At 46.3% G+C, this 18962-nt stretch overlaps 2 protein-coding genes across 2 annotated transcripts in view; both read right to left on the bottom strand.

Annotated features, from left to right (window-relative positions):
* The window catches only part of LRRK1 (leucine rich repeat kinase 1), a 74020-nt gene extending 71361 nt beyond the window's left edge, over positions 1-2659 (bottom strand). Inside the window, exon 1 of the mRNA XM_030955631.1 lies at positions 2580-2659. The gene's annotated coding sequence lies outside the window, so the exon portion shown is untranslated. The remainder of the gene's footprint in view (positions 1-2579) is intronic.
* A 1506-nt stretch (positions 2660-4165) lies between these two features.
* The window catches only part of ALDH1A3 (aldehyde dehydrogenase 1 family member A3), a 33259-nt gene continuing 18462 nt past the window's right edge, over positions 4166-18962 (bottom strand). Inside the window, exons 8-13 of the mRNA XM_030955481.1 lie at positions 17385-17487; positions 16215-16399; positions 11090-11254; positions 9383-9540; positions 8033-8107; positions 4166-6680 (exon numbers count right to left, since the gene is read on the bottom strand). Coding sequence (XP_030811341.1) covers positions 6608-6680; positions 8033-8107; positions 9383-9540; positions 11090-11254; positions 16215-16399; positions 17385-17487 — 759 coding nt within the window. The 3' untranslated portion in view covers positions 4166-6607. The remainder of the gene's footprint in view (positions 6681-8032; positions 8108-9382; positions 9541-11089; positions 11255-16214; positions 16400-17384; positions 17488-18962) is intronic.

Raw genomic sequence — 18962 nt, 5'->3', positions numbered from 1 at the left:
CACTTCCAGCTCCTTCCCTTTTCACAGCTGCACATCCACCCCTTAACCTCTCTGTACAGAGGCCCAAACTCCTGGAGGATTTGCAATGTTTGTCCAACCAGCATCAGAGCTCCTTCATTTTCTGCTTTCAGTTTCAGTCAGTGAACGCCTCTCAGATGTGACACGATGCACCTCAACTGACTCTTACTGGTTCTGCCCATGTCTGGTGTGTGACGATGAAGTTCTGATTTGAGGCTGTAGCTCAGCAAAGCTCATCACCCACCTCCCACTCCAGCCAGCAAGGTCTGAGACCTCCCCTGACTGTCCCTGAGCAGAGCTGGCTTCCTGAACTGGGATCAAAGGCCAAGGGGAATACAAAAATATGCTGATGCATCACCCCTATCCAGGAAGCTTTCTGCTCTTCCCTCCTTACACTGGGTTTCAACCACCAGCCAACAACACTAAAAATCACTGCATCCTATTTCAGTTGTTTCTAGGCAAATATTTGAATTTTAGGAGCACTCAGCTTCTGCTGACCCTGACTTTGCAGCAGCAACAAAGCCTGGCACCCCTGTGCCCCAGTATGGGCACTGGGTGCTGCAAGAGGCTGAGATGGAGGTGACCCCTAACCCCAGATCCAAGCCCACAAACTGGTGAATTGCACTGTGTTGGTGGAGAACTGAATTCTGCCCTGGAACTGGTGCTGGTGCTGGGCCCCACCAGACTCAGCTTCTCTCCTGGCCTCAGCTTCCCTTGCCCACACTGGCAGGAGGAGCTGGGACCACACATTCCCCATGCCATGGGTGGGACACGCCAGGCAGAGGGGTCAGGGAGGCTCTCACACCTGCCCAGGGCTGTCCAGGCTGTTAACTGTGGCAGTGGAGGGGATGTGATGCTTCCAGCAAGCAGCTGCCTACCCACTGCCCTCGATGCACTGAGCAGCTCCAGGGAGAGCAAACGCTTCCCCCTGCACGTTCTGGCCCACCAGCTCTGCAGCAGATGATGATTTCTGAGGCACTTCCTTGCCCTGACATGGGGACAAACCATGTGCACCCACAGCAACTGCACAAGAAACACTCAGTGGGGGTCAGCGTGGACCCCTGAGGCTTGAAAACCACTCCACCCCTGGTTTTTAGCTCTCTACTCAGCCCATTCCCCAGGCTGAAACTTTCCTTGTATAAAGTGAAATTAAAAATAACTTTTAGGAAAAATAGTGGTGTGGTGCTGCTAATCAGTTCCTTTAACTGCAAGCAACTGAATGCTGTAGCCATGTGTATCACTGCCATACAGTGCCCATGTAATCAGTATTTCAGGACCTTTTTGTATATATTAAAAAAAAACCTGACAGAGCTTTACCTTCAGGAAGGTGCGCACAACTGTAACACGTGCAAACACCATGATATTATTTGATTTGGGGATTTGATTTAGGGAGTCAATGTGCTCTGCAGAATCTTGTTCAGAAGGAGAGGGACCATGCAGAATACACCTGAACAGGTGTAAATGGGATTTACATCCCATTTCTCACATTCCCAGTCCTTACACCTGCTACTGCCCACACCTGAACCACCTGAACCACCTGAACCGCCGCCTCCTCTCCACTTCACCATCCCGCCCAGTCTGATCCTGTGCATTGTGCCTGAAAACAGCCGGGCCCCCAGAAACATCACGGCTTGCCCAAAATCGCCTCCTAATTCAGTAAAAAACCCTGCTAAAACGTAAGTGCTTTACTCAAACCACCTGTTGATTCTGACAATCCCACCTGGGGATTGCCACGGATCTGGGACAGGAGGGATGGCGCTGGGGCTCTCCTGCCCGGTGTCGATAGCGAACCTGGGGCTGAGGCGCCGGCCCAGGGACCCGCATCCTTCGTCCCGGGCGAGCAGCGAGCACCAAGCCATCCCTTCTCCTCAGCCCGGCCGGCCGGGGCGACACCAAGCGCTACACCCCGTTTTGGGGGGTCTCTCACGCCTTCCCAGCCGCTTTCCAGCCCCCGGGCTGAGGCGTCCCCTCACAGCGCGTCCCGCCGCTCTCCGGCCCCGCCGGGCGGGGCGGCCGCGCTCCCGCCCGCAAAGTTCCCTCCGAACTTTCATTTTCTTTAAAAACAAACGCGTTTCCCCCCTCGTTTCCACTTGAAACGCCCCGGCAGCCCCCCACACCGACTGCCCTGGCGGCGGGGCAGGTGCCCGAGAAGCGGCAGCAAAGCCACGGTACCTCTGCGTCCCGGGCCGGCGCTCCCGGCGCTGCCGCCGCCACCGCCTCCTCCCCGTCCGGCGCCGCCCGCACGCCTCGCTCCGCCGCCCGGGAGGCGGAGGGAGCCCGGCAGCAAAGGCAGCGGGACAGCGGCTCCTCCTCCGGCCCCCGGCCCGCCGGCCAAGGGCGAGTCCCCCGGCGCGGCCCCCGGCCTGCCCCGAGGGCAGGGCTGGCCTGCAGGAGGAGGAGGATGGAGCTCCTTCCCCCAGACCCGACCCACACCGCCCCCGGGCAGCCCTTAGGCTCCGAGGGTTTGAGTTCTTTCGGAGCAGCCAGCGTGGGAGTGGCGGTGGCTGGAGCAGGAGCAGTCCCGCAGTGCTGCCCATGGTCCCGGCAGGGCCCGGCCTTACCGGGGCACGGCTCCCGGCGCAGCTCCGGGCACAGGTCCCGGCACAGCTTCCAGCACAGCTGCACTGTGAAAGTTGCTCCTTCCCCGGATCGCGGCGAGTTCGGTCCTCGCTGGAACAGCGGAGCGAGGTTGCCCCCTCTCTTCGGAAGGAGCCGGGTGTTGGTGTGCGCAGCCCTTCCCCAGACTGACCCATTCGTCTCCGGGAGCCTCTGACAAGCCAGGGATTGCTCCATTTCCCCCACTCGTCGGACCAACTAAGAAAAAAACCCAAACATTTCTGCGTGCCTTTTGCTTTGCTGTTCGTAGCCATTCTGTAAATGTGATTAAACGCAGAGGATGTTTTTACCCTGGTCGGTACCTAGCAATGGGTCACTGATGGTCACTTGGGGTGGATGTGTATTCACAGAGCGCCTGCGGCAGGCTGAGATTTGCCTGGGGTGATTGTGGGGACACAGATGGGTGTTCACCGCTGCTCTTCCCTGGGTTCAGGTCCCCACCAATCTGCGTCCAGTTGCAGCCATAGGCAGAGAGCAAGAACATAGCAATGCTATTGTTTTCTGATTTTTAACACAGCTAAAAACCAGTGTTACCCGTTTTCAGCACCTTTCCACCTCTCAGCGAGCCTGCTCCCTTTTATGCTTCACAGCCCAGCTCTCACCCAGACCTTTCTTACACCATTTTTGGCACAATGTTTGGAAACACCCTAAAGGAACTCTTTTTCCTTTATTATGATGGAGGCTCTAATTTCCTTTGGCAATAATTCAAGCTAATTTTCCCCTTTTCCCCCTCCCTAAATCTCATCCCACTCTTCCTTAGGTCTGCATTGATTATGTCACTCACAGCAATGCCTTTGTATCTCCAGCCTTCCCTTTTCTGGAGTCTGAAAGATTCTGAGTGATGCTCTCAGTGAGTGGAAAATTCAAGGAGTTTGGCTTGGCCTGTGTAGGGAGCCCAAAGGAATTTCTCACACATCAGATGGGAAGAGAGTTAAAAGACAATGGAATGTTCTTGCTCTGTATCTACATTGCAGATGAGAGAAATAAAACTGGGCTGGGAACACATTCAGCAGAGCCACACTGGTGGTGGATGTGTCTCAAGGGGTTTAGGGAGCAGCCAGAGCAAGGCAGGAAGCCCCATCTGGCTGCAGGAGCCACAGTGTCTTTAAACACTTCATTTTGAGGCTCACCTCAGAAGGAAAAGAGGATCTATCCAGCTCTGTGCTTGCCCCTGCCAGCTGCAGCTCTGCTCTCCTCCCTCTGCTTATGGTAAATGGCACAACTCAAGCTTTTATGTGCAGAACACTGACCACGCTTAGCACTTAAAATTGCAAAAATTAATCCAAAAGCTGAAAAAAAAATTAATCCAAATTGCAAAAATTAATCCAAGTGCAGACTCCCTCACAGTCCCCCAGTGAGATGCTAAATCCTCAGATACACCCATTTCACAAAGTTAAACATTTATTAGGAACAAGAACTATTACAAAAAAGATATCCATAGTCTAAATATATACATGAGGTTTAAACATAACATTTTCATGTACCTTTAGCTATAAAAATACATTAGATTAACTGTATCCTAATTTATAAATATAGTTCTTTTCTTTAAAAAAAACAACTAGTATTCATATGAAAGCCTTACTGTGCAATGGAGGAATATATATACCCTCTAAGGGGTTACTTTAAAGTTAGTGTCTAGTGTTATATAACTTACAAAATTCAGTGTGTAGAGTCAAACCCTGATTTATACAATAAGAGATACATTGACTTTTTAAAAACTTGATAAGGGGAAAAAAAGTGAAATATATATCATACATATAAAGCCAGAAGAGTAGGATTTTAAGAATTTCAGATTATTTCAGTTTCCGCCACTGTTTATCAAAAATACAGAGATACATCAAGATAAACAGCCTTTTACTGTTTGCCTCACCTCTCTGCAGCCCAAGGAAACCCTCAGGTGGCAAGAGTAAAATGTTTGTCTGAGAAGATGTTTGCACTCTTAAGTGTCTTACAAAAATAGAAACTTATTTACAATGATCCCATTTGGCCTTTGATGGGGAAGGGAGGACATTTTCATCACTGGATGGGGAGATTTACCTGCCTCACACCCCGTGGGAGCACAGGCTCCTGGTTACACTGTGGGAGGTACGTCACATCAGAAGTGAAGTGATGTTGAAGTGCAATTTCAACATTCACCAACTAATAAGGAAGTTTAGGCTCATGCAAACTTTTTTCCTTACTTATCACCACCCACCTTCCTTCCTCCTCCAAAAAAAGCTCCACTCATGCAACAGAATTTGCTGCTGTCTGAGCCTATCTGTGAGCAAAGGAAGGTACTGGGTACATCCTGGCTTGCAGCAGCGAAGAGAGGTTAGACCTGCATTTCTGCTTCAAGCTCCGACATCTGGAGCAGCAATCCTTATCAGTGCTCCCTGGGGATCTGTTGATAAGCCATAAGGAACTTCAGTGGGTTTGTTCTCAGAGGACAATCCCAGAGGGATCAGCTGAACTTCCTAACAAGCTGTCACCACTAACTCCTGCAGACGTGGGACTGGCTGTGCCTTTGCGAGGGTTCTCCGGCAGAGTCAGGAGGAGGGAAAGCAGTGAGCCCAGGAACTGAAGATAGCCTGTGGCTTGTCATTCATCTCAAGATAATTAATCTCATAATAATGTCTGGGCATGCAAAGGAGTTACTGCAGGAGGTGCTAAGGCATGAGCTTGGTGTGACAGCCGCTCCATGGACAGCTGTGAGCAAGGGACAATCCAAGGCAGTTTTCTCAGTGAAGGATCAGCTGCTCTGTGCTGGCCATGAGATGACAGCACTCACAGGGACAATGGCTGTGAAGCTGCTGACAGACTGAAGTCCAGCCACAGCTTATTCCATGGTAACTGGCTTGTACACCCTCCTTTTCAGCACTCAAGGTGTGCTTGGGAGCACCTGCCTTTCCACACTGCACTTCCAGGAATGTATTGTAAGCTACATTCATACAGGATAAAGAAGCAGTGTGAAGAGCTAAGTATTACTCTCAAAGTAATAGTCCTGGCTCAAAAAACAAGGAAATGTTCAAAAAACCCAAAAGTTGCAGAGAAAGAGAGTGCAGGGCAGTTTCCTGCAGCTCTTCTGCTCCCTCCCCCAGATCAGGACTGGTATGGGGTGTTTTGTGTGGGGTATCTACCATGCTACATGCTCAGCATCCAACTCGGTGTCACCACGGTAAGTGCAGTGCAAAATCCTCTTGAGAAAAGTGCTGTAGTGAAGGTTTGAGATACAACTGTGACTCACTGGGAGCCAGATGGGTCAGCAAGTCAGGAACTTGCATTTGCAGCATGTGTAGTGTGTGCTCACCCAAACATCAGGTTCCAAGGACACTTGAAAGTCTGGCTCTGTTGGGTGACATAGTGGCCCCAAAGGAGTCCTCTAGGAAACTCCCACAAATCTCATTCAGGGCTAGAATATCACCAGGATGGAGAATGTACGTATCTTTAGAGAAACCATGATAGCTCTTTCAAAGAGAATTTCCTTACAGATCCTTCCATGAGAGCTTGCACTCCCATTCCAAACTCCAGCTGCAATCTTCACACAAACTCCACCAACTCCAGTCAAGCTGTTCTAACCCTTCCTTACCCCTCGAGTCCATCTCTGCCAAGGGAAACCCAAGTACCTCTGAAGGTATTTGCCAGTACCTTTGATGGTACCAGCAGTCTCTCTAGCATGCCAGTGATGTCCATGTCCTTCAGGGGTACAGTTGGGAAGCAGATGTCCTGCCAAAACCATGACTGACAGCATTTGAGTCGCAGGGAGCAGGCAGATGTACAGCCAGGGACTTGTGGAGTACAAGTGTGTACTGCCAGCAGGGCCAGTGAACCAGTTTTTGAAGAGCCAGTTGGCAAAATGGAGCCCAGCAGATTCAGTGTTTCTAGAGGAATAAAGACAGGTGTTTCCATGTTCCTTCCCACCCCTCCCCTCCCCCTTGCTCTGAACACGTCCCCCGTGTGTCACATTCAGAGTGTCAGCATTTCAGGCCTCCTGTTCTCATGGACTTTTCTGGGAGAGTTTGATGGTGACTGTTTTCACTTCGGTGTATTCTGCCAAAGCATACTCCCCACTGCAAAAGAAAAGAGGAGGAAAAGGACATTTGTTGAATGTTAATGTGTATTTCCCTGAGAGAAGAGAGTTGTACACGTGTATTTCTGACATCAGGTCATTAAAACCAGATCTGAACAATTTACACCGGCTATCCATTTATCCCACTGCCTCTAATAACCACCAAGTACATGCACATAAGCACATACAATTGCACCCTGTTGTGAGAGAAACACAGAGTGCTTTGGTCACTGTAACCCACAAGATGACACTTGTCACTCCGCCTGTGCAAACTGAGTGCTGCTGTAAGAAGCCATACAAGAGACAGCCACGTACACACAGCTGTTGGTGCTTAGACAGCAATTAAAGTTATTTTTTCATCTAAAAAAAGCTTCTATCTACAAGATCCCATGTCATCAGGAGGGCACGGTTGCTCCAGAAATGCATATTGATGAGAGAGCCCACCACTGCATTATGTCTTGGTTGGTGATAACTGGCTCTGTTCCCATGCCCTTCCCATGGGAAACCTCTGACATCCTTTAATTATCCAGGCAGTCAGGCAAAGCAAACCATAAGGTCTCAATATATAACTATGTCCCATCTGAGGATTAATTTATTTGCTGTGCTTAGAAAATGAGGCACCTGAATGTCTCAGAGCAGCAGATGGACCAGAACAGTTACTGGAAATGGTTTCTGGGATTAAATCTGGCTTGTGAAAAAAAAGGTGTGTTAGATTCCTCTGACGAGTCTGCTGAATGGTCTAAGAAAACCTGTCTCCTATACAAGAAGAAAATTAAGATTTAAGACAATATCTCAGCTCTGTGTGTAACTCATGGAGTGACCTTGGTTTAAAAATTTCAGCTTTAGTAATTATTAAGGGCTGAAATGTCTGGTAGGCCCACTGTAACAGGCCAGGCTGGGGAAGAGGGAGAGAGGGTTCTTGTGTAATTTAGCAGCAACCTTGGAAGGTGGGATGGAGAATGATTTGGGAGATCATTCCTTCCCACCTGAACAAGAAGCAATGATACAGCAGCCAAGAGAGGCATAGACACCACCATGGAAAGATGGAGCAGGTTTGGGATGGATACCAGTGTCTGTGGTGCCATACTTCTCCCTTCATCTAAAAATCTAACTAGTATGGAAGAATGCTTCCAAGTGGACTTGAGTGAACTGGAGCTATTAAAAGCTCATAAAGCAGATGAAGGTGCTCCTAAAGGAATGCTTTACATCCACGCTCTACTGGCTTAGCACCTCCCTGTGGGGCATGCTGCAAGCCTGATTAAACTTTAAAAGCAAATTCAACAGTGTTTTCACAGTCACAAATGTTATTGCATTCACCACCCACACAGAAACAAAATACTGAACAAAACTTACAGTTCTCTGCCATTGCCTGACATTTTAAAGCCACCAAAAGGAGCCTGAGCATAGAGCGCATTGTAACAGTTGATCCTACAATAAAAACATCAATTTTAAGAAGACAATTCAATACCAAAGAAAAGCAAGATGATGACAACAGCAACAATACAATAAAATCTGAAATCTCTCTGTTTTCTCTGTCATACACTTGAGAAATCAAATTATTGCAATAAAATCTTCTTTTTCTGCAGAAACAGAAAACATCTGAGTAGTTCTCAGTCTGACCTACATCTTGCTTCACATCCTCTAATGGCAAAGACATTCAGGCTTGAGCTAGAATTTATGCCATGTTCAGAGTCATGATTAAAATAAATGGTTCAGGCTATTCCCTAATTTATTAAGCACATTCTGAAATGAACATGGTTACTCAGAAAGCTCTCTAAACACTCACAATGAGGCCCCAGCATCCCCTTCCAGGTACAGAAAACATTTGGACTGTGTCAGACAATTGTGTCACAGTAAAATAAAAGCACTGGGGCCATTTCTATGGATACTTGGTAGAAAAAGCTGATGCAGACACTTCCCTAGCATCTCAGTAAGATCAAATGACTGAAAGTCATGCAGCACAGGTATGGCTTGTGCTGGAAGTGTGCACTTCCTTGTGTGTTCAGCACATGTATCCTTCAAAGCCCAACATCCCATTTTTATGTAAATATTTGAGGCTAATTCTTCTGGTGACAACTCTTGAAATTAATCCTCTGCATCAGAAGCAGATAGCAGATCAACTTCTCGTCTTGAGTGGGAAAAAATCAGGATTCCATCTTTGAAATCATTCTAATATAAAATAAGAAATTTTGTACGCAAAAATAGCTGCTTTTCTTTGTGACAGTGGTGTGTTGCCACCTACTGTCCATATTGGTTTGTGCAGCAAAATCCCATCTGGTGCTGGCAAAAGATCATGAGAATTGCTTTTTTGCTCCATACAGGGTTTTGGAAGGCACAACGTCTGGTGGAGCTTTCTACAACCCCGACAAAGAAATACCTCGACTAAAGGAAAAAACAGTCCATTTCTCAACATGCTATCAGGGCTCACCACCTCATTTTGAGGAATGGATGTTGCTTCTGAGCAGAACATCAAGAATTAGGCAGGCTACTAATCCATCTTAGCTGCAGCATTTAGAGAATCACAGATATTCTGAGTTGGGAGGAACTCACAAGGATCACGAAGTTCAACTCTTAAATGAGCGGCACGTATGGGGATGGAGCCCACAACCTCTATTACCTTACCAACATGATTGCAAATCCTAAATCCCTCTCTCCTCCCAGGAAACAAAGCCCCAGCCCACCCTCTGTTCCCAGGCTGCTCACCAGACTGTTCCTGACTGCAGAGCTGAAGCCAGGGTTAAAGCTCTGTCCAGGTTCTTGGTGAACACCGCAGCTGTGAGTCCGTACTCGGTGCTGTTGGCTCTTCGTATCACCTCTTCTATACTCTTGAACTTCATAATTGGCTGAACTGGCCCAAAAATCTGCAGATATCAATTAAACTTTAGTACAGGAAAGCATCTGCTAACCATGGTAGTTTTGAAGTAATCAGAATCAGATGCTCTGTTTGGATAATATATTTAAAATCTTATATTTTAGCCTTCTAGGGGTCACTGATGGAGTGTCCTAAAAGCTACTAATTAAACTTCAAAGGAAGCATTGTGATGTGCTGTAGTAGTTAATAAATGTTAAGATCCAACAAGTAATGGATCATCTGTAACAATCAAAATAAGCAGAGTTAGATCTGGACAAGTTACAAATGATTCATCCTTACTCCATTTACAACTCTCCTTTTGAACTCTGAAGCTGAGTGTGCTCAAGTAACAATTAATTTATTTCAAGGACTGCAAGTTTTCTTCCTTGCTTTTAACCCTGATTTTGTCACTGTATGCATTTTATTTGCATGCAGTGCATTAACCACATCTGTGTTTGACCACAAACTTGGCTTCCCAGGTTGCCAGTAGAGGCAACAGCCATACAGAAGGCTTCCCAAATGTTGGGATGGAGTCTCTCATTGGGCACAAGATCAAAGGTGGAGCCATTTCTTGGTCTGCAGGCTCTCACAGCACAATAAAGCCCATTGAATGTGAGAAACAGACTCATTTGGGCCACTTTTAAGCTCATACAAGGGTTTATAAATGTCTTAGTTTTGGGATACCCAGGCTCTTATGTGGAGCCTTAATCCTAGGCAAAGGATGAACATGCATTTGCAACAAAACTGCCAATGAATGGAACTGGATAAGCTTTGTGAATCATGGCTTGGGATTTGGAGTCAGTTCATTAAGAAAAGGTTTGTCATGGGATTTTCAGCTCTTTTTCTCTCTATTTTTAGCATGTAACTCATGCCCTGACTGATATCTTTCCCAGGTTCCTTAGAGATTCTGTGGCAGGTCTGAGACATTTAAACATCTTGCCAGGAGTGAACAGCAAGCAGCCCCATAAAAAGCACTAGGCTAAACTTTAAACTACAAATGCCAGTTAGACTTTGGCAACTACTTATTTTCCATTAGGGAACACGATGAAAAGTAGATTAACTTCTATTTCAAAGGAATATCAGAGTATCTAATCACATGCAGCTTGTTCAACATTTCTACATATGAATAACGAAAGCCAGAGTATTAGATCTGCACTTTGCTGGCTTTGACCATGTTTTCATATAGGAAAGAAATAGTCAGTCTCAGAAGATTTTGCCATGAGAATGGAATCTGGGATTGTTTCAGATGCTAAGGCTGTTTCAGCAAACTTCAGTAGCTGTTCCTTTGCTCCTTTACCAGCATCAGGTCCCAGAGTTCTTTTCCCACATTTCTGCAATAAAGCAACCCCTTCTCTTGTAGAAGCAGGGAAGCAAGAACACACATTACACTGTCCATGGTCACTGGAAATTACAGGGTAAATAATTGCTCCAGCCTGCCACAGTGTCAGTTATTTTTACTCAGTTATTTATATTTAAAATTAAGGATTCAGACAGAACCCCCTCCGTTACCACTATTTCTGATTCTGAAGCAGCATTTTTCTAGGTGATTTGTACTGTACCTCTTCTTTGGCAATTCTCATGTTGTCAGTGACCTCTGAAAACACTGTAGGTTTTATAAACAGGCCTCTGTCTTCGATGGCAAGACCTCCACACTCCAGCTTAGCTCCTTCTTTCTTCCCACTTTCTATCAGCTCCAGGATTTTATCAAACTGTTTTTGGTCAATCTGTCAGACACGAAAGGAAAAGAAACAAACAGCAGCACTTTTATTATCATGGTTCCAGAGAGGAGTCATGGAATGTGGCCCAGGGGCACATTTGCAGGGCACTGTCAAACTGGGTCAGTTTATAGCTCAGTTTAGGATGTGGCAGTCAGGGAGTGAGCAGGGAGAAAGACAGGACATGGGCATTGCTCTAAGCCACAGGAAACATAAGGTGAAGTGACATGTGACAGTTTAAACTGATCTAATAGTTTGCTGCCACATGGAGGTGTCTCCCCCCTTTCCCTTGCTCCCTGTCCTGGATATGTGCTCCCACAGCTCAGCTCACTGGAGCTCTAGGATTTCTCACCTTCTCCAAGCACTGCTTTATCTCAGTAAGAGAACTGCCTGAGATGGACTAGAGAGCTCAGCAAGGGATCTGACCAGCAGCAGAATCAGTACAGGAGAGGGAGGACCAGGATCTAAGAACTATTGACTCAGTTTTGCTGCAGTGTGCAGCTTCACCTACAGCTCTGTCCCCAGCTGGAAGAACCCAGTGAGCTCTGCCTCCATCTCCTTCCACAGTGCACACTCCATCAACAGCCTCAAGATAAGCCCTGTTGGTGGGGTGACTTCACAACTGCTGCACCAAAACCTTGCTTTTAAAATCAGAATCACTTTTCACAGTTCTTAGAAACTGGTATAATCCTGCATTTTTTTTCCTCTCTCACATTTAACTACCTTTTCTAACTCCTCCTAACTATGGAGTAATCTCAAATAGTGAGTGCTGCTGTCAGCCTTTAACCAGGGATTTCTGTACGGGGCGGGGGAAAGGCCACTCCAGTGACAGGACCCTGAGGCTGCACAGCTGCACCAGGACTTGGAGGACACATCATACACTCCACAAATACACTGTGTCCTGTGCTGGGAACAGGTGCAGAAGCCCACAGCACTTCCACTCACTGCTGACCCCTCTTCTGTGCTCCATGTGCAGCAGTGGGCTGCAGAACTGCAGGTTTCAAACAAACAGACCTGGCTCTTGACACAATGTGGAACTAAGTGATGAAATCCCTCATGACAGCACACTGGAGATAGTAAAACACTCAGATATGTTTTTGAAAAGAAAAACTCAAAAAAAGCTCGACAAATTTATTGAGGTGATTAAAGAAGACTCCACCCACTGGTACAAGGTGTCCTGGAAGGCTGGGGGATTATTCTGATTGCCAGGTGTCTCCAGATGCTTGTTCTGGCTCAATCCCCCTCCCTAGGCATCTGGTTTTATTTCAGCAAGGCCAGTTGCCAGCTGGGACTGTTTACACAGTGTTCCACACTTGACTCCTCCAGATTACAGACTATATCCTGTCCCCAGTTAATCCTGACCACACACAATCCAAGGTTTCATGCTTTTAGACAAATATCAAAGCTGCAGGAGGGTGTCCTTGGGATACTTGTGGTACAGAGTGGAAACAGAGCCCAGCACATCTCCAGGCAAACAGATGTGTGAGTAGCACGTGCACTGTGCGTGTTCTAAGTGCTTGTGTTCTCTCATGTGTTAAGGTGCTACCCAAGGACACACTTAATTCATGCTACTGCCCGAGGAAACATGTGCCCTGCTGTAGGATACAGTGTCACACTGAGTTTGGCAGGTGCCATACACATTGTCTATTTGTCTGGTTGCTTAGTTGCCAAGCGTAAATAATTCAAAAATATCTGCAAGTGCTTTCCATCCTGGCATGTCTGTGATCCAGACCAATCCAGTCCATCCACTTCACATCACAGAAAACAAAACAAGGATATTTATACAGCTGTAACTTGTTGCAAGGCAAACTACAGTTAGATGAAAAGACACTGGGGAAAGAAAACATTTGTAAAAATGACATGCAAGGGTGGAACTGTTTGTCATTGTAACTAGAGCTTGCAAGGCTTGTTTAAATTCTGTCCCCTACTCCACTATTATTTATGGTTCAAGCATTGAATTCTATTAAAAACACATGATCTGGTAAAGCAAATTCAACTATTTGTTCATCTAATTCAATAGAGAAGGGAGCTTCTAAGGATCACTGCAATACTGAAAATCCGGGAACCCCCAAATCTTCATCTCTTGCTTCATTTCAGTCAAGACCACAAGGAGAATTTTTTCCATGTGCAAACCTAGTGTTTGTAATCCTACAAAATAGCCCACAAATGGGTCCAACTGGCTGTTGGACACAACCCTTTCTACTTAAATGTTTTATTTTCACACTTTAATCCTGAAGTGCATGTCTACAGTGTAAGGAAAATATTCACTTTCTTATAAATCAAATTATGTTTTGGGCTGAATAATTACTGACTAACAAGTGCCACAATTAGTGCTTGTTTTATTTCTGTAGACTAGGTCTTGCAGTCCACAAATCCCAGTATTTGAGTTCTAAAATAACAAAACTAGTCTAGTCTTGCTCGAATGTAATCCCTGTTCTAGTGCCCCAGGATGTCAGTCTCATCTAATGCAGTTTGCTGCTCACAGTTGTACAATGCACTGGTTAACCAGTTTGCCATCTGTGCAGATTTACTTTATTGCTTCCTGTGATACAGCTCCCAGGAATCCAAAGTTTAAAAATGCCTGCATTTGAGATTGGCACTCTGCTCAAACAGTCCTGAGCACCCCTCAGGTTTCTTGTGGTGTCCTTTGAATTCCAGCCAGTCAGCACTGCCAGACACATGTGAGTTTTGGAGAAGTCTCACCAGAAGCATGCCTCATTTCTGTCTAAATTTAATGCTGTTTAAAGTTGACCTAATTTTAATCAGAGCAGCACAGTTTATATCAGCATAACCCAATACTGCAGCTGACACAGTCTTTTCCCACTCCCATGCCATGAGCATCTATGCCAGTGAACAGTAATCCACATCAGGGGACTGACCTGAGTAAAACCTTTCTTCCTCACTTCCAAAAAGGCTGGATTAGACCTGAATCAGCCAGTTCTCCAATCCAGTGCAGTGCAATGTAGGAACAAACAACTGCACATGGGACCACTTTTCCTGGACTAGCTTGGGTCAACCTCAAGTTCTTGTGGGACAGGATTGTCATCACGTGCAGCTGATGCAGGACCAAAGAGATCATGAGCTACAACCACTGCCAGCCTGAAGGCTGGCTTCTACCCCTTCCCCCTTGCTGGCTTCTAAGCCAGTAACCATCCCACAATGGGATCTATGCAGCATTGTTGTGATGCTGTTTTGTATGTTCACCCTGCCTTACACCAAAGGAAAATGAAAGCAACAGGCTGGATCTGAAGCATCTGATTGGGAGAGATGAAGAAGACAAATTATTTTTCTTGGTGACTCTTCCCTTATCCATCAGTTCAAGATAAAAAAACCCTCACAGCCAAGCAGGTTACTTCAGGAACAGGGGGAAAAAATTATCTGGAAGCTTCATATTTGAAGAGTAACTTGTGGACAAGTGTGAATCTTTGCTACTTTCAGAGGTATTTTTAAGTCCTTGTGACACTGCATCATTTCTCTCCTCTGCCTAAGTTTCTGTATGTGCCCACAACACAGGCTCCAGAGCGAGGAGCCATAGCTGCAGGGGAAGTGGTTGTCCCTTTGAACTGGCAACCACATAAGAACTTTGGGATTTACAGTTTCCTCCTACTCCCTCAACACCTTCCCATCCTGGCCTTGACAGTTGCATACACAGAAGTTCAGGTGTGTGTGGGTGTTCTCTCTCTCCTACAAGTATAACAGGTAAGCCAGAGCAGGAAAAGAGGACAGATAGTTAGAATAGTTAAAACCTGACCAGACACTGCTATTCCAACTCACTGTTACCCTTAATTACAGGTCTGTATGCAAAGGGTCTCCCCTGAGCCACAGCAGTGATCCCAGAGGATGGAGCTGTGCCACAGTGCACCCTGGAAGGGTTCTGCCAGCTTGGCAGGAGCTGGAACACCGATGAAGTTAAAAGAGCAGCCCAGTTCAACATGCTCCAACCACCGCAGGGTGTTTCACCCTTTAAAACTCACAACTGAATGGATTCAGGAGCTATTCTCATGAAATCAGTGTTTGAGGGTCAGCTCATCTCTGCTGGAGCAAGTCTTAGCATGGGATTCTCTTCCTAAGAGTCCCGAGCAGTTTGAAATCTCTAGGCAAGCTACAGGGCTGGATGCAGCCTCAGCATAACCAGAGGATGTACCTCATCTTATTGCCCCTGCATGAGGGCAAGCAATGAGGTTTTACCATGCATGAGTCATGTGGAGATTCAGATCCAGATAAGGAGAGGCAGATGTCCTCAGAGCCACCCCTTCTCTGAGGGATCCTACACAGACAGCATGAAGGAATTAAAACCCACAGTGCAGTACTGAGAAAAAGAGGCCTTGGCTATAGGTTTCTGAGGACTTGCTTTATTTTTGGTACCAAACAGTGGGCCTGTTAAGAGATCTGACCTAAGGATCATCTTCCCCCAGTTCTCCAGCACAACTCAGATTGCCTCAAAAGGAAAAACTAAGAGGAAGGCTCTGGAAGAATTGAGGAGGCTGGTTCTGACAGGAGTTTGGCATGTTTCTTCCTCCTAATTCAGCTGAAACTTCTCCAAAGGATCAGAAAGGCAGCAGAGGAGGAGAGGGAAAGTGAGGACTCAGGAGTCTCTGGGCTCTAACTACTTGTCATCACCCACACAGCCAAGGAGCTGAATAGCCATTTAGCTGCACTCTTCTGCACAGAGCTATGGCTCACTGCAACATGCTTTGTGTTACTGCACCAGGGAGACAGCCCCTTCCATACAGCTGGATAAGAACTGAATTAAATACATTTGTGTTTTGAAAAAAATTACAACATAACATTTCAACAGTTGTGATTAATTGATATTTAAAATAGAGAGGAAAAATAAAGCCACGATACATTACTCACCCCTCGGCACTTCTGCTGGGACCGCGTCCATAAGGATAATATTTACACAAGGAAAATTATACAAAACCACAACCAAAAACCAAACAACAACTACTCTCTGACACACGCTTACCTGGGGCCCTTGTTCAGTTCTGGCATCAAAGGGGTCTCCAACCAGTCTCTTCTTGGCAAACTCCACGCTGCGCTTGACGAACTCGGGGTAGATCTGCTCCTCCACGAAGACGCGGGAGGCGGCTGTGCAGCACTGCCCCTGGTTGAAGAACACGCCTTGGTGGGCACATTCCACTGCCAAGTCCACTGTGAGAAGACCCAGGAGGGAAAAGTGTTACCACATGCACAGTTCCAGCATTCCAGTGTTTCCAGACTTGTTGTTTTCCCTTCTCTTTGGAAAACCTCTTTAAAAAATGCTGACAATGGTCCACACCCATGGAAGGCACTCACAGGGCCTCACTGCCCCCAAACCAGATCTTTTATTGCATCCACCTCCCTTCCTGCCTTTTGTCTTGAGGTCTAGCTGGCCATAGTTCCTGATACTTTCTTCCACAAGGACTCACTGAAGGCAGTGACCAGTTTTTCTTGCTCTGGCAATTCTTGATACCATGCATTGGTTCTTAAAGACAAGTTTCAGACATGATTGCTCAGAAAGCAGCATGCCAGCTTTGGCCAGCTCCTTGCAATGCTCACAATTAGCAGCTGGCACAAATACCTCTGATTTTCAATGTGTGCTGTGCAGGACTGGAGAGGATTTTCCTGAAGCCAGATAGGATTTTCCAACCATTTTGGTGATCACAGATTAAACATATCTCCTAGTACTTCTGAGTCATGTAACAAAATTGCAATGAAACACACAAGATGAGCCCTGCAGACCACCAGGACAGAGGTGAAGGCTGGATTAGATAGAATAGGTCCTACAAAATTCCCCTGTCACAGGAATGCCTGCAGAGAGGCTGCTTTGCAGAAAACTGCTCTCCCCAGTGCTTGCCTCAGGCTCTGCAGCACTGACAACCAAAGAGAAAGCCCACAAATAGCAAACACAGAAATGCAAGATTTAACTGCAACTGCAGCCATACCCAGGGAAGGCACCACGGGCCATGGGAATGATCCCCATGCTGGGGAAGAGCTCCAGGAATGCCCAACTACATCCTGCCCTTAGATAGAGGTTTCCTCCAGCCTTTGGGGTGGAAACAGCAAGCCCTGTGAGCTGCCAGAGGACAGCAGAGACACACAAAACCCACCACCCTGGATCCTCTGACAGCAAGCACAGCCAGCAGCCCATACTCACAGTCTGCATCTGCACACACAATGCAGGGGTTCTTCCCTCCCAGCTCTAACGTCACCCTTTTGAGGTTGCTTTTAGAAGCAGCTTCTTTGATCAGTTTTCCAACCTGTATCAGTGAGATACAAAGAGGACATGAGTTGTTTCCCCTAAAATCTCAAGTGTGATTCCAACAAAGATAGAAGAGCCTGGATGGCAGCTGCAGCAGGTAGAGGTCAGGGAGAACACTCTGAAATGCTTTGAGTTTCCTACTGCTGTGATGTGTTGGGTCAAAAGCAGCCCCAGAATTAAGGATTGGTCCAGGCAGGTCTGAAAGGGCAGGTTGTGTGGGAGAACTACCTTTGTATGCTGAAGGGGAGGATTTACTCTGCTTTCAGAATTTATTAAATTAATTTTGTTAGAAACAGTATTAATTACAACTATTTGGGGCCTTTAGTTGTTAGGGCAGGATAATTTTTAAGAGTGATGTAATATTTGAATTTGCTCATATTATAACTGTTTTCTTGTATTTTACCTTTGCACATGGAAACCTTACCTTTATTTCTGACTAAAACTACTCTTGGAGTGGAACTGTGAGGAAGGAAAGCATGGGGCAGCTGTCTGGCAATTACAGGTCTGCACTTCTCATGGTTTGCCCTTGTTACTTGAGCATGACTCCTGAACTCAGGAGAGATCTTCTCTAGTCACTCAGAGCTTAGCCCTAGAGACAGCAGAAATAAGTGATACATCCTAGCTTTGCAAGAGGCATTACTGCAGGCTGGCTGGCCAAAGAGGAGCGAGTTAATAACCTAAGAGAAGAGATCTATATGGGAAAATTCTCGTGGACTTTAAGATCAGCATTTCCAAGCTGGCACTGAGCCCAAGCTGGGGCTTAATAACTAAGTCAAAATATATTTTGAATTAGCTTCATTCCTGGCTCAGAAACAGTAGCATTGTGCTGCAAATGCTGCAGAGATGCAGCTGAACTCACAGATGGGTGGAGGGGGAAGAAAACACTTCTAAATTACACATGTATTAGCAAAGGATCTGCCTCCCTTGGTGTTTCCTGCACACCCATGGATTAGGAGACAAGCACAGTGTCTACAGGAGTTTTTTGCCCACAGGCTCCAGCAGCTGAGATTTTCCTTCTGCCACTAATCCACTGGATACTCCTTTTTCATTAAAAACCCAAACAGATCCATGTGGGCTGGATGAGTCTATAAGCTCTATTGTTTTCACACAGCTAATGTCTCATCTGGGCTAAAAATTTCTGATCTAGGATTTGGAGAAAAGCATGTAACTGAATAAACTCCAAGATCAGACCAACTATCAAGAGAGAAAAATCTCACTGTGAACTTTTACTTTATTGTGTTCTGTTTGTTCCCATGATCCCGGTACAGAAACACAGGCTTAGCACACCTTTTCCTATGGGATAAGCACAGGATGTACACAAAGCCACTAGATGGTAGTGTTGGTAAATGCTGCAGCTTTTGTGTGTTTGGAGTTACCTTTACCGACCAAGAACACCTTTCAAGGTAATTTGTCATCATTATTCATTCACATCACACTCTGCAATTATGAGGGCAGACATAAGAATGGATGAAT

This window comes from Camarhynchus parvulus, chromosome 10, assembly GCF_901933205.1.
Source record: "Camarhynchus parvulus chromosome 10, STF_HiC, whole genome shotgun sequence".
Taxonomy (NCBI): Eukaryota; Metazoa; Chordata; class Aves; order Passeriformes; family Thraupidae; genus Camarhynchus; species Camarhynchus parvulus.
Note: the sequence above shows the minus strand (reverse complement) of the source record. Positions and strands in the feature narration are given on the sequence as shown.